The following is a 17,768-nucleotide window of genomic DNA, read 5'->3' on the forward strand; positions in this document are numbered from 1 at the left end:
GCCAGGCTTAAGTGCAATAGAAAAAGATAGCTCAACAATAAGAAGAGTTGAAAAACATGTGGTTCAAAGAGCTTTGCGTCAGAGAGGCTGCTGTTCCCAAGACTGATCTTAGCTAATGAGCTAGTGGAAAATGCATACTGGAAATAAAGGAGACTGTACTACTAGCAAACTTTTACATGCTTTTAGTTAGTCTGAGAGTACTTCTTAAGCTACGATCCTTAATTCAAGGCTTTTTGACTGATCTGGGACAAAAAGAGATATTATGGAAAGGGACATTAACAAAACAATCACAGATGAGAGCTACAGCAGCTATAATTTCACACTTCAGGTGGAAGACGATAAGATCAAACTACATCAGATGATTCCTGAGTTTGAAATTTTTGGCATTTGTGTGAGAAAGTGTTGCCTGGTGCCCTGCTCATGTTGGTTTCCAATGCCGGACATTCATAGTATTTTCCCTCCTCCATGAACCCCATTACCCTTCACCTGAAGCCCAGAAAAACAGCCCCACTATTCCCTTTGCTGTGCATAGACTCCTTACAGTGGGTAGACCACATACAGGGCTCATTGGATGATGGTTTTGCATCCAGGTCTACATCTGTGACCATCACACAATTACCATTCACTGGCTTGCCTCCAATACACTTTCCACAGTGAGATAGGTCACAGTTACCAAGTGTGGTACTAGCTCTCATGCTCTGCTTTCCCACACAGCACCCATTCACAGGTTATATATCCCTTACACCCTTTTCTGACAAACTCGAGCACAAGCATGGGTTGTACAAAGCCAAACATTTTATTGAATAACCACAATGAGTTAGACTATCTGTGTGTAACTGCTTTGGGATGTATCTGAAAAAGTACAGTTCTTTTTGAAATGGATTTATGAAGTTTTTTTTCCTTTGGTTCAGTTGGTTTTCTCCAGCTTTAAGCATTAGTCCTGTGTGAGGATGGCTTCTTCATGCTTTTTCATAAACTCTTTTGCAGGTAACATTATTCATGGTGCATTCCTGGAAAGAAAGGCAAATCTAATCAGACTTTAACTCTCATTAACTGTTTGTTAATCAGAAGGTAAAGAACTACTTATACATTAGAAGCCAGTGTAAGAAAACGATTGCATTTCTACTGCTCCAAAAACAGTTGTCAAAGCAGTGAAATTCAAGTTTCAGAGCTTCAGAAACAGAATTTTCAAATACAAGCCCAGGACTGAAAGAACATCAAAGTGACTCCCATGAAATTTCTAATCTCCACTCAAAAACCTTGAAAGAAAGCTACTAAGACTTCTATGGAGGATGACTGGACTCCAGAGCTGGAAGTTAGTCTTCTTGCCTCTCACTTTTTGCAGCTGTAAGTTGTTTTCTTCCCATACATATATACAACACATACCCACACGGCTTTCAGACCTGCAGCTGCTGGCATCAGCCTCTGCATGTTAGGCTCTGACCTCATCCATTCTTCTGTTAGATCGAACCCTGATTTTTTCAGTCTTAATGAAGTTGTGATTAAAAACTATTTATACTTGCTCTCCTCTGGTCTCTATCCAAATAAATTTAAATATTAGATTTATGAACATAAAAATTCTCTTCAGGGGAGGGCAGAACTCTTCAGGAATTTCTTGTATGTATATTGCTTTGTAGCGTGTAGGAATGTCAGCTGCCTTTTACGACCAGTTTTAGCACTCTCCTAGATTCTTCAAAGTGCCTTTCCTAAAACTAGAGAGCATTGCTGGGAAGCCGCAAACTGCAGGAGGACCTCACTGGCACAAAGTCAAGCACAATACTCTCTCATCAGATAACACCAACGAACAGAGTTCAGATTGTTTGTTTTTTTGATATAACATCATATCATTGGCACAGTTGTTGGTGATCTATAGTACAGTTCCCACAAATGGCTGTTGAGTCTCTACTGGATATGAACAGGAGGATTTTGCATCAGCACAAAGCAGACACGTGGACTGTGCTAGTGTTTCCTTTATCCTGTCCAGGACTTAAAGATTCTGATATATAAACATCTCCTTCACAGGGATGTTGTTTTTGCCTCCCTACTCTTTCTTAACCATGACTTGCTATGAATGGAGAACAGGCCCCTCCATACCATTCCATAAGTTTAACAATATTTCAGTTTTAATACGTGCTCCAGACCCATTCAGAGAGACTTTCAACAAGTGCACAGAACTCCTTTAGATATTTTCACTCCCCATGTTTGAATCCAATGTAATATATCTGCCAAACATGAATTCTACACAATGAATTGTAGCTAAGCAACAAAAATGAACTCACCACCACCAGGTTTGCATCCACCAGTTTTCTCTTTATGATAGTTTCTTTTCCGTCCCATTTCTGCACCTGGTTCAGGACACCATTATCTAGGGTTATGACGTTCTGCCAAAGGAAAAAAATCGAAGCATAGCTGTCTCATCAGGGTGCTCTGGGCTGAAGAGAAGACTGTCTCCATGTCAAAATAGCACATAGCACTCTATCTTTGAAGGCAGCATTTCCATGCTGCATGTCAAACCCGTGACTCTGTCCTCCTGTTCCCACATCCCTTTTGAGAGATGTATTTGGAAAGCGCCGGTTTTGGACTCACCTTTGTTTTTCTGTCGTCTGCTGTGATCTCATCAAACTCTTCACCTAACTTGAAAGAGACTTCCATATTTTTGAAGGTACTTTCTGTTTTGATGGTCATCACATCACCATTCAAACTGATAGTCATAGTGGGTTTGGCCACACCAGCCATTTTCCTGGTAGCAAATCCCACACCTGTAAACAAGACAGAGCAGGATGAAATGCTTATCTTTACTCAATGTTTTTATCTTATATGTTGGGAAGAAAAAGACTTCAGTGTTGATTTCCATATTATTTTCTCAATTTTTTTTATTAATTCTGTGTGGCAGAGGCTTCCTTGTAAAATCACACTCACTTGGCATGGTTTAGATGAAGCCAGGTGGGATAACAAAAGGAAATTCTATGCTCTATCACTGACAGTGTATTAAAAGCAATATTTTGAAGACTGCGACAAGATTTTAATGGCAGATATTTCCATATACACTTGTTCAAAATCATAATAATTTGTGGGCTAACTATATCTAAAAGTGAATAAGCAGAAATATAGAACAGTTTCTAAGCTATGAAAGCAAGCAAACAAGAAAAAGTGAGAAAGAACTTCTTATATTTGTCAGTGGCCAAGCAGAATAAAAGGAAATGATTAAGAAATTGCTGGCAATGTTTGTGTCCTGAGTAAAATCTAGGGTAAAGATTAGGAGCACAGGAGTCTCACTGAAAGCTGTCCGAATGCTGCATAAGTCTCAGCGAATATTTTACCCCTAATCTCCACATAACCCCTCAGCTGATCTAATCAGTAGATTAGATATTAGAATATTAGAACCCATTAGATATTAGATATTAGAACCCATACTTCCTACATACTAAATGAGTATGGAAACCTTTTAAAGTCTAGTTTTAATTCTAAGCAAGAAGTCTGCACCTTTAGAGAACAGTATTATCCCTCAAATCTTTTGCAAGTACCTGCATGAATCTATGTAATTTTCTTTGTTAATATTCACCAGAGACAGCTACAGAATTTCATTCACTGTAATAGCCATGACAATTATTTGGACTCCTAGCGCAGTAGCAATATAAAGAAGTTAAGGTGTGTTGCTTTTGGACACAGAAAAGCTTGCTGCATCCTAGCATTACACCACCTTCTATGTTGAATGATAAAAGCTAATCCTCACAGAATGTTGCAGTGACATCTTCTACTTCAATTTATAACACTACGAAGTTGGCATGCATAGACTTGGCTTACCTGAAAATATTTTTCCCAATCAAAGGGTTTCTAATTTATAGAAATTTGACACCAGTAATTCAGATAGACATGTTCTCCAGTTTAAGACTATCTGATAAAAATAGTTGGACTAAAAACCCCTTGGTAAGCAGCATAGCCAGAAAAGGCAAATAAGAAATAAAGTTTGAAACCAGCATTCCTTCCCTGTCCCAGATACAATTACTCCAAATAAGAATTCTTACCCAGCTCTTTCATATAGTCCTCAAAGTTTTCACTAGCAATGAGCTTCCAGGTGCCCACAAACTGCTCACACATTTTGTCAGGCTAGAGAGAAGTCTTCCACGGGATCCAGCAGAAATGCAGGACAGGAGGACAGTATGAACTCTAGGAGATCAGGAGTTACATTTAAAAAGGAGCCTTGGCCACATGATGTTTTAGGATGACCAATGAAGAGGGAGTCCCAGTGCCCACTGTTTTATTTCCTCTCCTACCCCTCCTTTGCCAGTAGGTCATAGTGTTATTATTCATATGCCCTTACTAGCACAAAGATCACTGTCTTGTTTTTATTTAATTATTTCTCATTCAAGAACACTCCACCTTAAAGGCAAATAATTAAACCATATTGTCTTTCAGAAGAAAAGGGCAGGCTCATCCTAGAGAGGGTTATGTTCTCTCCCATACTCTTTTCTTTCATTTCAGTAAGGCATATATAATGGGCACGGCGAAATTCTTAGACTACCATCTGAAATGTGTATTGGGCTAATTTAGTTTGTTTTCTGCAACCTTGCTGCCAGAAGTTTTCTCCAGAAAGATAAAGAATTGCAGGAAGAAGTCATAGCTCAGATCGCAAAAGAACTGTATCAGAAAGCAATCAAGCAATTTCTTAGACTTTCGTTTTGGCTGTAACATACTATTCCAATGGCAAAAATTGGGAAATAATTGTGGGCTCCAGCCCTTGCAATCATCTTTACGTGGATTTCCTGGGTTGTTGGGCATCAAACATGTTGGCCCACATACTTTGGTACTTGCTGACTTCCTAAGTAACGATGTTGTAGAAAAATTGTTTAAGTAGGTTTGTAGGATCATAAGGAAACTCAAAAGGGAAGAGAAGTTGGGAAGACTCCAGCAGACCCTCCCACTCAGACAGGGCCAACTCTGAGCTCAGACTGGGCTGCTCAGGACTGTGCCCTGTCTGGGCTTGGAAACCTCCAAGGATGGAGCCAGCACAGCCTCCCTGGCAACCTGCACCCCTGCCCAGCTGTCCGCTTGAGCAAAAGGCTCTCCTTATCTCCTGTCTGAACCTCTTGTCTTTCAGGTTTTACTTACTGTCTCTCATCCTCCTACAATTCACTGCTGTTAAAAGCCTGGCTCCAACTCCTCCGTCACTTTCCCACAGGTGTTGGGCACTGCTATGAGCATTCCCAAAGCTATCTCTTAACCAGGATGAACCACCCCAGTCTCACAGCTCCTCCTCGCATGGCAAGTGCTACAGTCCCACTGAACATCCCCTCTGCTGAACATCCTCGAAAACAGGATGCAGTGATGTGGATACAGTCTAATGAGTACTGAGGAAAGGAGAATAAACACTTCCATCAACCTACTGGCTGAGGAAAGGAGAATAACCACTTCCATCAATCTACTGGCTGTGTTATTAGTACAGCCCAGGATGATTTTGGCTTTTTTGCTCAGCTCACTGCCTATCAGAATCCTGAGGGCCTTTTCTGCAGAGCTTGTCCCTGGCCAGTCTATCTCCAGCCTGCATTGCTGTGAGGGCTGAAAATGTTTGTACATGTATAATTAGTTACCCTTTTGTGACTTTCTTTAAGACTGCAAACTGTGGGGGGAAAAAATTCATATTTTTTTTACTTTTGTTTGTTTGTTTTTAGAATAGCTAATTTTAGGCTTGGTCTATAAAGTTTTTGCATTTTTGCTGACTTTGGGCTAATCCTGAAATAAACAAAATAATATTCTAATTCTTGAAGTCACTGATACCTTTCCTGATTTGTTTTCTCAGAGTATCACACACTCAGGTTGTCTTTAAAAGGAAACTTTGAGTGGCCCTCAAGTTTGTGTCATTATCTTGGGCTTTTTTTTACCTAGAATTATTAGCTTGAGAAACACTGCGCCATGTATGAAATTGAAAACTGAAATCTGGTAATTACACAGGGAGTACTTTGAAGTATCAGGTGAGGACTGCTGCAGTGCCCTGGATAGAAAGGGTGTAATCTGGCTGAACTTAGTCCCTGCATCTATTTTTCTTGCCTTTTTGGAGCCATTCTGTGTGTGGTTTGCTACAATTAGCACTCGTTTCTTTGGAGGGAAATAGGGTTTTTATATTAAAAAACACAGCCTGAGAGAGGGGAATTGTCTTCCTTTGGTGTCAACATCTGTCTGCAATGCTAGTGCTGCTCAAAGAGTTTTTTCAGAAAGGTGAAGCACCTGTTGTGTGCAAATCAATTTGGAGCAGACGAGCTCACCCTCTCTAGGCAGTCAATTACTTGCATATATTTAAAGTGAATCTGAGCTATTTGTAGAGCTCTTGCAAACATGATGACTCAAAAACACAAGAAGAAAGCCAGCTTGTGGGTTGACTTGCTTGTTTACTTCAAAGCAAGCAGCTATCTGGGAGTAGGCTCATGCTTTTCACTTGGGAAGTATCCTACCGACAGCCTCCTTTCCCTCAGGAGAGGCTTCCAGTGACAAGAGATAAGCTTGTGGCATTGATGGCATCTAATACAAATCCTGACTGCTCTCTGGGGTAAAGGCATCAAGTCATACAGCCCTGCCTATGCAAACTAAAGTGTTTAATGGTCATAAAGAAAGGAATGGGGCTTCTGAGCCTGGAAGTTTACGCAAACCTGGGATTCATGTTACTTGCAGGAGCGTTTTACAAGCAAGAGCTGGGCAACCTGGCTAAGCAACCCAGAGGTCATCAGCACTGATGAGATCTAATATCATCAAAAGCAAGGACATCTTCAAAAGTGTAGAAACTTCCTGCAAAATAAGAAGGACTTTTGAAGAAACCACAGCAGATAAAAGGTAAACCAGGGAAAGGAACCTGGTGAGGGTCCACCACAGTGAGGAAATGCCAGCAAAGTAAGCGCATCACAGAGGGAAACCCTGTCTCTTAATCCTGATATGAACTGATGTAGCTAAAGTCTGCAAACAATGATACACCGTCTGCAATGTGGTTTTGGGGTGCTGTAAACTTAAGGACGGTTTCTGATGCAGGTGGTGTAGAAGTGGAATAGCAAAGCAGCAGCTGCACAAGGGAGATTGGTGGATGGGAAGATGGTGGTGTTGGGTTAACTTTTGCTGTGTGAGTCAGACAAACAATGAAGATGTACTTGAGATAAACAACTTTTTCCAAAAATGAGTGTAATAATAACCTCCTTATGGCTCTTTTAGTTTGTGCAGAAGGAATGACCCTGCTTCCACTAGAGTATGTGAGAAAGAGGATACTTACTTATTCCTGCAACTGAGATCTGTCACTTAGGACAGCTTTTAGCTGAGGACAGTGCCAAAGCTTCCCTGGCACTTCGTATATGTATGATTTTGTCAATTTGAAAATGCAGCATGTGAAAACATGAATTAACTAATCAGAGTTAAGACTATTAGCAACACTCTGCTTAAATAAAAGCTTCTTTCTCTAGTTCCTCCTTGTCCCAGAAGGGCAACAGTGTACAACCCCTTTGACTGCTACAGCTATTAAACTGATGAATACCAATGTGTATCGTGTATTTGACTTACACTTATTTGAATACCAATGTGTATCGTGTATTTGAAATACACTTATCGTGTATTTGTCTCCATAGTTCTGTTACTCTTTGGCTCAAAAACTGGGGTGAAAAGGAAAGAAGACATCCATATTCAATTCCACAACTGATGCCATAGCAGACTATTAGGCTATGATGATGACTTTTGTCAAAAATGTTCTTAAAAGGAACATAGCCTTTGTATGGGGTTAGTGGCACAGATGGCAATGTCCATAGCAAGAAAAAATACATATTGTTGGAAAAGTTATTAAAAATATGTTTTCTAAAGCAGGGAAGGAACCATGGTTGTGCTGTAAGTTTCCTGTTCAGGCACAGCAATATCTGTTGAGAAGATGAGCTATAGAAGCTCTCACGCCAGGAAGGAGGGACTACATCACACTGTCTGGTACTGCTGCAACTTAGAGAAAAAAGCTTTCTTAATACTTGTCTGACTGGATACCGGAGTGGGAGTCTGTCCTAAGGCCCCAGAATAACTTCACGGAAGGTGAGCTAATGCTGGAGAGCCAACAGGGATGGGTAAAGGGAGTGCTCATCTCCACTTGCCAGCTTGTTACATTTGTTTCTGATTAATGCTTGAGATGGGGTTCATTGCCTTAGACTTCTGCTTAGCCAGGAAATGTACAACTAAAGCTTCATTACTCATGACGTAAGGCATTAAATTTACAAAATACTGGCTTCAGTTGGTCTGAATGTTCAAGAGGCCAAGTGATTTTCAGTGATTTTTTTTTTCTTTTTCTGTATTGGGGAAGGAGGTCAACAGGAACCACAAGCAAGTCCTTTTCTCTGTGGTCAGCAGAAAACTCCCCAGCAGCAACTGATGCCCCTGTCTCATGGCCATGGCTTTAGGCATCGCTCAGGACTGAGGGTACAGTTGCAAATGGTCACTTTGCTGATGGTGTCAAATTTTGCCAGCAGCAACTACAAACCTGTTGTTTCCTTGAATTACTACTGACACCACTCTACCCAGCTATGATTCTGGGCTGTGGCATTTGGTGACCTCAGGATGGTGGCCCCCAGTGCTTGATTTTTGCTTTTAGTGATTCTTGTTTCTTGTATTTCCTCCAGGACTCTATCTCAACCAGTGAGATACACAATCTCCACACACTTAAAACAGTTTCCAGTATCTGAAAGCAGAACTGTGAAAATTGATACATCTAAAAGGTGTTTCAGTAACGCTAAGCTAAGTTTGTGGTAACGCTAAGAACAGAAATGAAATATTGTAACTCCAAGTTAGTGTAAGATCAAGCCCCAGAGAAAAAACTGATGGTCAACACCATTAATTTGTAATTAAAATACATTTTATTACCTTTTCTAAATATGCTTTAAGGATGAAGAAAACAATGCAGACATGGCTGGATGGACTGGCAAGCTTCTGGATTCTTGCCTTTGCTGGCTTCTCCTGAAAGTAGTGTTAACAGCTGAGATTCTGGCTTTTCTCAGCAGATGGCATGGCAATAACATATAGTTTCAAACATTTATGGCTCACATGAGGTGACTGCTATTCCTGAGGAAAACACTGATTTCTTAAACACTGCTCTAATGTGTATGTGTTCCCTCATTCCTGGAGCAAGTCTGCTAGCAGTACGAACCCTATCAAGTAGCACTATGGATTGCAGGGACTGAGTTAAAAGGAATATCAGAAAATTGGGGGAGGAGGACTATTTGCAAATCAGTTTTCTTTTCATTGTATTGAGAAGAAATGCTGATACACTAGCTCCTACAGGCATGAAAATGACAGGCTTCCAGAACGTAATGTGGGCATTTCCCTATAGGAAAATTCAGAACATCAAAACTCTACCTCAAATATGCCATATTCAGTAAATGCCATAATGAGATTAATGATAAATCTAACTTAATGACTTCTGAGGGTTTGTGCTAGAAAAGATCTTGTTTTGTTGGCTATAGCATAAGCACAGCAGATGTTTCATGTTTCTAACTACCTACCAATTTCCCTTACCTAAAGAACTAGTTTAAAGTTGTCTAGAGTTTCTTATGCTCAAACCTATCCAACTTTTTTCATGCACTGTACAAGTCTTGCAACTGCCATCAGGATATTTCATCTTAAGGATGTACAATGAAAATCAGCATTTTTCTGAGTCCCACATCTTCTATTCCTTGGACTTTGTTTCCCTGAACTTGTTTCAGAGCACATAAATCCTGCCTGTTCTTCTATCTTACCCCAGTCTCCTGAGGAAAAAAAAAAGTTGGTTTTCTTTTCTTACTTCCTTATCCCTAAACTCCCTGTAGGTTGAGATATTGCAAAAGATTTGCAAATGAAGAAAGTAATGTTTTCCAAAGCACTTTAGCTTGTCTTCTTGCAATTTGAAGACTTACTAATAACATTCTGAAAAATCCCTTTGTAGTCCTTCTCCAGATGCTCTTCTGATTTATCCCAGATGATCCAGCTCAAACCATCTCTTGAAGCACCCACCTCAACAAAGCAATAAGACCATTAGTTACATCTGCTTTGGGACTGCCCAACAAGACTCCACTCCGGTTCTGCACTTTTACTGCAGCTCATGTGATATTGCCTCTTATTTCCATGGAGATCTGCATTTAGAATTTTTCCACTGGTGGTTATTTTTGTTTGTTCCTTGCTATATATTTTCTAGCAAGATGAGAAAAAAAATCTGCAAATAAAGATGACAGAGTAGTGTATTTTGGTAACATGTAATACCTTGCAGGTTTACGTTATTCCTGGCAGAAGCTGTCCTTCTCCTAACAGTTGCCGTATTGTGAAGAAAGAATGTACCCAGAATTTCAGTGCTCTTTCTGACAAATAAGGAAGTCTACGAAGAAAATTTCAACAAGACTATAAAGACTCCATACAAAATATTTAAGCTTTGCTGAACCTGCTCTTTGAGTAAATATACATGTTTATTTCCATCCTTGTTTCTGCATTTCTTCACTCTGCATGTCACAGTTTATTGCTAGCAAGGCTTTAATGTGACAGCTTCCTCTGAAACTTTTGGAGATCTCCTCTTGTACTTGCCAAAAACCTACCTGTAATTACTGATGTATTTGAATTGCATCCAAAGACCTATTGCTCCCCATAAAGGAAAGACAAAAAAATTTGAATATTAAATGCCCTGAGTTCAGAGATGAAGCCCTACCTTCTACATGTGGCTGAGGGGGGGTGGGTGTGTGTGTGTGTGTGTAAGCTGGCAGCTCTCCTGGTTCTCTGTGGAGCTCTGCAGCTGACTGCTGCCCCCGGGTGCTGGGAGCTGGAGGGAAGGAAAAGGAGCCAATTCCCAGAAGCCAACAGCTGCTGCCCAGCCGTGCACCTTGCCTGGGCCAGTGGCCTCTTACAGTTGCCTCTTCTGCAGCTTCACCGTCAGATTTCACTGTCACAGCCATCTCGTTTCATCTCATACTGTACCAGGATCTCTGCAGAAAGAAATGTAAAGGGTTTTCCAAAGCATCCATCGCTCCTGCCCTCCCCACTTTGGACAGCTGTCTTGCCAGAACAAGTCAACATTTCTTAGGATCACTACGCAAAAACTCACATCTTCCATCAGAGACTGTCTATAAAATACATTTTTTAATATCAGATAGCAAACCAGTGCTTTGCTTGGGATGCTGTGGAGGAATTGAAGGCACAGGGCAGCTTGCACAGGGAGGACAGAGTTAGTGGCCAGATGTGCTGCATCCCTCCAGCAGGCATCTTCAGCAGATGTGCATAAGGTATGTCCCTATAGCTCTTGGTGCCCAAATCTCTAATTGCATTAATTAATTAATTAATTGCCTTAATTTTGGCATACACAGGGTCTCTAAATCTGCTAATGACAATAATGACATCTAGTTTAACCCTAAAATGAATCCTGCAGCCCAACAATTATTTTAAAATCCTCTCTGCCTGCTCCTTTTTCCCCTCTGAAGGATCTCATCACAGCTGGCAGACATAAGTTGTGGGTCTCTAGTGGACATAATACGATTTTTCAGGGAAAATGAACACCACCTGCTGTCCTTCGCAGTACTGGCAGCTATTCCTTATTTCTTGATTTTCTTGATTTTCTTTGTGCATTAGTGGGGGAAGCTCTACTTATCTCAGCATCTTCTTAAACTTCTCAAACTATTAAAGTGCTGCATCAACTTGTAACTGCTCGAGCCGCTGAACATTGTGAAGAAATACAGATCGGGAAGCCCTGTCTCACATTAATATCAGCTATTTGTATTTGCATGCTAGCTATTGTAATGCTAGCATGGCATTTCTTTGTGGAAGTAGCATGCAGGAGTTAAAGCACAGCATCCCTCTGAGCTGGGGACTGAAGGTCTGAAGCACACGAGGACATTTGCTGCCTCCTTTTCCCTACAGCAAGGGCTATCTCAGCCACCTTTATTTATTTCAAAGCTTCTGATGTTACTTTAAAAAATATTGAGTTCTGCCATTCCTCTTTGGGTGGATTGTTGCAAACATTTGGCAGGGTGTTTGTTACATCATGAGAGTAGAGCAGTTTATGTTGTCTTAACAAGGGCTCTCTGTACATAATTTTGGTGTCATGAAATGCTTGATGGAACTGCCAGTGTAATATACATGAGGGGATGAGGGGACACCTTCCTAAAGAAGAACTGAAGAAACTAGAGACATGAGACTAGACACATGCTCTTTTTTACAGGTGTCATTTCTTCCTCAGCCTCTGCAGGTATAGCTTCCTCTTTCTCTCATGTTGTTTTAGTCTTGCTGCCAAACTATTTAAGCTGAACATAACTTAATCGCTTTCATGATCTGATATGGCTTTAGGCTCTACATATCCCTGTTTTAACAGTGCTTTCTGCCTTAGTTCTGTTATCTTAAACTTCTGGTGAGCCCATACTAAATTCTTGGAGTTATACTGAGGTATTTGAAAATCCTGTGTCATTTATAGTTTACTGCCTGGCTTACTGCTTCTTCAAACTGCTCATCTCAGTTAATGCATGACTATGCCCTTCTTGTTGCGTATAAATCTTCTGTGAAGAATCCCCCTGAAGTTCTTCCCTTGCCTACATAAGCAGCACAAATACAATCATCAGCAACAAAAGCAGAAGAAGTGAACAGCAGAAATGCTGCTTTCAGCTGTTGAGAATGACTTCTTGGTTCTCAGACCCAGCGCCAGGGATATTGGTTGCTTCATGAACATGTAACACAGTTCTGTTGTACAGAAATGGGCTTGGTAGAAGAAAATAGTTTATTGGTTTTGTTGCACTGCTGTTCATCCAGTTTCCAGTCATTGCTAATGACTTGTTTAGCCTGTAAATATTTGTTTCTAACTAAATACATGATAAGGTGTTGCCAGGCTATCTGGGGTGACTGAACTGTTTGATGTATACCCAGAAAAAGCTACGTTTCCTTCCAGCTCTCTTTAGTTCCTTGTACTTAAGGACATGAACATGAAGACTGATGTCTCCATGCCTCATTCTCCTACAAAGCCTGTTACAGAAGTGTTGTACATATCTGATCTTTCAGTTTCCATCTATGTTTTACAAAGTCCTTTGAACTGTTAATGACAAGAGGAGTGGGATGTGAGCTATGTAGGTTTGAATTCCCTCTGCCTGAAGAGGCTACTAAAGCTACATCTTCTGATACTCAGACAGTGGGAGAAAAGGAAGTTCTGTTCAGCTGTTTTGGTTTGTTTGGGTTGAATGCTGAATAAGGAAAGTTTCCCATTTACCTTCACATTAAAATTCCTTCCTCTCAGATTTCAGCTTAGGTATTAAGCATCTGTTTTTCAAATCTAGCATTTGCTGTAACAGCAGGAATTTATTATTCTGGTACCATATCTTAATCTCATTTATGGAAATCTCTGTTACAGGCTGATATTTCAGAAATGAAAGTACTTTACTGGAGTAAAGATGATGAATTAAGATTTGTACATGAAATCTTTAAAATTAGTTCTCAATAAACCTGCCTTTAGGATGACATTTAAGGTGCTCATTAAAACAATGAGAGAAAGGAGTCTTACTGTGGTGAGTGTTGTATTTTAAATTCATACTTGATCCCTGAAATAGTAATAGAATGTCATCAAATATTGCTGAATTAAACACATGCTATATGATACACCATGCAGGAAAGCTTTTAAAGGCTTATTGTCAGTCCTTAAGAAACTACAGAAGCACTGGATGGCCACAGAGCTCTAAAGCAATGAGCTGAGTGTAATAGTTAAGAAGACCAAGATCCTTCAGGAGTTTGTAAGTCATTAAAGGAAAGTACTCAGGAATTCAGTTCATACAGGTACAGTTCTGCATAGATATGCAAGAAAGGGGAGTCTGGTTCACTCATCCTAAGTTATAATAGTTCTTCATGAGTTTCAGTGTATCCTTCTGTATCTTCTGAGGAATATAGTATAAAATTATCGCCATGAGTAGTGATGAAGAATTTCTCCACCTAGCAACAGAACTTGCTGTTGTAAACTAGTTTGATAATACTTGAGATATGCAATCATATTTTAATAAATCTTTATACATATATTTATATTTTATATAATCATATTTTAATATATATTCAATCAGCAAAGTTCTTACAAGCACATTAAAATCATCTTTGTAACTAAACCAGCAGTTATTTTGCTTATTAAAACTTACAGACAGAACAAGCAATTAATTTGCTGAATTTACTGCCGAAGGAGCTATCTGGAACAATGCTGAAGTTGTTTAATATAATGGTATAAATGTAGTCTGAGACTCTTAACTTCTAATTACAAACATACTAGCTTATCAATTTGGTTCCTTGATTACCACAGTTTCTACTTAGGTTGAACAATTTTTGTCTTTAGAAAGGCATCTTTCCTACCTCATCCCCTAGAGATATAGACATTTTCTGAAGTAGAAAAAAGCTGAGATCCTTCTTGTCTTGACTAGTAGCTAACTTCTCAGATACAATAAGTTGTTACGTATTTGTTTCCATTAGCAATAAAAGAATCATAGAATATAGAATAACCAGGTTGGAAGAGACCCACCGGATCATTGAGTCCAACCATTCCTATCAAACACTAAACCATGCCCCTTAGCACCTCGTCCACCCGTGCCTTAAACACCTCCAGGGAAGGTGACTCAACCACCTCCCTGGGCAGCCTGTTCCAGTGGAGAACTTGGCTGCAATCACGGTGTCGGAGAATTGAGCTTTCTTAGGTGCAGAGATTCTTATTTGTCGGTCCCTGAATGTAAGTCTAGTAGGACATTTAAAGTACCTGCTGCTAGACAGAAGTTATGCAATCTGGGACTGAACACTGAAGCTACTGGATCTCCCAGAGAGAGTGGTGAGACACATCTAACAAATGCTTCCAAGTGCTTAGCTAAAACTAAATATAACCTAGATCAGGGTAACATATTGGCTTGTTCCTGAGTGTGCATGGCTCTCTACAACCAAGTCATGGAGTCTGTTGATAACACAAAACCAGTATGTGCCTATTATGACCTAATCTATCTTCATAACATCTGCTTTGTGAAGCAGAAAGTACTGGAGATTGCTTTCTCAACTGGTAGTGCAAATCACCTGTGTGTTTCCTGAACATTTGCTGGTACAGAACCTGACTATAGTAGCTGTTTAAAAAAAGATCTTTGTCTGGTAGCCAATAATGTAGCATGTTCTAGGATCAAAGCAAAACAGGCTTCACTCTGTTGTCACTGGCCCTTGATGAAACTGCTGTTTAGTAATCTTTGGAAGTTCTGTCTGTCATGTCTTAAGGTTATTAGGATGAGTATAATGGTTGTAAGATAAATCTTGTCCAGAGAGGACCTGTATCTTTCATACACACTCGTGTGGAATCTAGATTAAAATTTCTTACATTCATGATCAACCTGAACAAGTCAGAAATTGTGGACTTCAGATTCATGTCTACTTACCTAGAGTTTTGGAAGACCCCTCAAATTCTGGTGTACATGACAAAAATCAGCATGCTGAATACATCAATACTGTAAGTTAGTAGAGCATTATTTTAAATCTCTATAATTAACACTATGCTGATCTGTTTCTACTTGTACTTGGATTTCTATTACGAAGATAAATGCAAGATGATTAATATTGCCTACTAAAAGAAGAATATTATTCTAAAAAGATCATTTGACTTCACATCATGGGGATATGTGAAGCTTAGGTCAGCAAACACAGACAGAAGGATAATTCCAGGAGCTGAAGTTAAAGGTCCACTTTACATGTAAGGAGAGATAATGACTTTTAATTGCTTGAGGCTTGAGTGAAGGCAGCCAGCTGAAGTCTGAAAATTGAATATTGCTTGTATGACCCGAATAATCTGTGGAAACACCTTACTGAGTGCTCTGGTATAACAATCAAGAGCTGATAGCAGCTACATAATTTAGTTGTCATACTGAAATGGCAACTTTTCTATTAATTCTGGGAGGGTGTCCAGTGCCATCAGACTCCTTCAATCTCAGATTTCTCTCTTCTCCTGCCCTGTCTTTCTTTTATCTTCAAATTTGATCGTATTAATAAATGTAACATCTCTGAAGAAGAAAAGCTAAGTTGCACATTGAGAGAAATCATTAATTCCGATTCTTGAAATAAATCTCCTTGTTAGTTCTATTATTTGGTTTATTGCTATCCAAAGTTACAAGGACTTAAGCCTCTGCGGTTTTAGGTTATTGGCTGGATGGCCAAATTCTCAATCTGCTTTCAGGCAAGAGGGTAGTCTGTGCTTGGGCGATCTTGTAATGTGTTAGCACCTAACACAACTTCTGTAGAAAGCATGACCCTCTCACTTCAAAACTTTCTTGGTTTCTGCTACACTAGTAATAAATCTCTTTGGAGAGAAGAAAAAATGTAACTCGATCTCACTTCTCCTCTTCTTTCCCCTTCCTCACCAAGCAGACAGACAAAACCTTTCTCTTCAAAAAAGAGTAGTCAATGAGCTTCAGATATGTCTGTCTGTGAGTTTCTGTGGCCTGTTTTACAAGGTGAACAAGAAGGCCAGTATTGTCAAGAACCAGAGAGAGGTGGCTTGAAGAGAAAAGTGCCTCCTTCTCTTAAATTAGGGCTTGTTAATGCCATCAGGATAAATGAAAAGGCAGGCACTGACTCCAAATAGCCACTTCAGTGAGACTGCTGAAAACTGAGTTAAATCCCCTGTCATTCAAGTCAGCAAAGGGGCAAAGGCAAAACAGAAGAGAACCATTGCTTTATTTAGTCTTCTCTGTGTATATTAGTAATCTTCACGCTACAAATTTGCTTATACTTCTTTAAGTTCCTTATACTTCCTGCTCTTCAAACTCAAACCCTTGCACTTTGGGACCTATGTCTTCAATGTCTTCCCTTAGGCCTAGATATTCAAATCTTCTTTTCGAGTACTGTGTCCTTTTTTCACTTGCTCTACGTGCCTACTGAATGGGTAATCTACTTCAGTGAACACATAAAGGTGGAAAAAGGCAAGGAACAGCTCATGAATGTTCTTTTCTTTTGTTTTAACAGGCTGGTAAAGTTAAGCCTTTTACTTATAAAGTAAGGAAACAGTGACTTCCCTTCTCAGGAAATCCTGAAAATCAGGTTAGGTTTCCTGGGCCATGAGAGTAAAAGGAAGGTCCCAGACACGTCCAGCTCAGTAAGGAATGAAGCAGTTCTATGGTAGAAGGCAAGCAAATAGCCCATTCCTTTTTCTGTTCCCTGAAAGTGCTATTTCTAAAGTACAAGGAAGAATTTTCTTACTCTTTGCATTTTACAATGCAACAATTTTTAGGGCTTATCTACGGATTTACCTCAAAGCAGTGTTTAGTTTCTGGCATCAGGAAGATGTGAGCTATTTGCACATTTTTAACATTCTTACTGGAAATTCAGTGTTGTGATACCTCTGCAATATAACAGCATATATAAAAGATAGACATTATCACAAATTAAACTCCAAACTCAATCCCTAACAGCATCTGGACTTCTTTAGTAAGCCATTTTTCTGAACACTGAAATACATGTCTCTGTCAGTTCTCTATTTCCTCATGTCCCAGTCTCAGAGCAGTAGTATGTACCCATAAACAGAAGGTGTTGATGGCTTGGATCTTTAACTTCAGTTGTGATAATTAAAGGCAGATAACTTGAATTCAATTGTAAGGTTGCAATTTGCTAGGCTGCAGTAAGGATGATTCACCAGCTGTTCTGTGGTGACCAAGAGTGCAATCTGTATATGGACTACATCTTTGTGACTCCAGCCTATGTCAAATACAGGGTTTAACTCTCTAGCTGTTTAAGGCAAACTGAGTAATTTCATATTTTCTAGTTACTCTGACATTCTA

At 39.7% G+C, this 17,768-nt stretch overlaps 1 protein-coding gene across 1 annotated transcript; it reads right to left on the bottom strand.

Annotated features, from left to right (window-relative positions):
- Positions 1-777: 777 nt before the first annotated feature.
- Positions 778-4,182, bottom strand: LOC138719212 (fatty acid-binding protein, adipocyte). Its single transcript, XM_069854277.1, has 4 exons — positions 4,026-4,182; positions 2,587-2,759; positions 2,280-2,381; positions 778-1,010 (listed from the first exon to the last, which is right to left on the bottom strand). The coding sequence occupies exons 1-4, from the start codon at positions 4,096-4,098 to the stop codon at positions 960-962; spliced, it is 399 nt and encodes a 132-aa protein (XP_069710378.1). The 5' UTR covers positions 4,099-4,182; the 3' UTR covers positions 778-959.
- Between the last annotated feature and the right edge of the window lie 13,586 nt (positions 4,183-17,768).

This window comes from Phaenicophaeus curvirostris, chromosome 3 (genome assembly GCF_032191515.1).
Source record: "Phaenicophaeus curvirostris isolate KB17595 chromosome 3, BPBGC_Pcur_1.0, whole genome shotgun sequence".
Taxonomy (NCBI): Eukaryota; Metazoa; Chordata; class Aves; order Cuculiformes; family Cuculidae; genus Phaenicophaeus; species Phaenicophaeus curvirostris.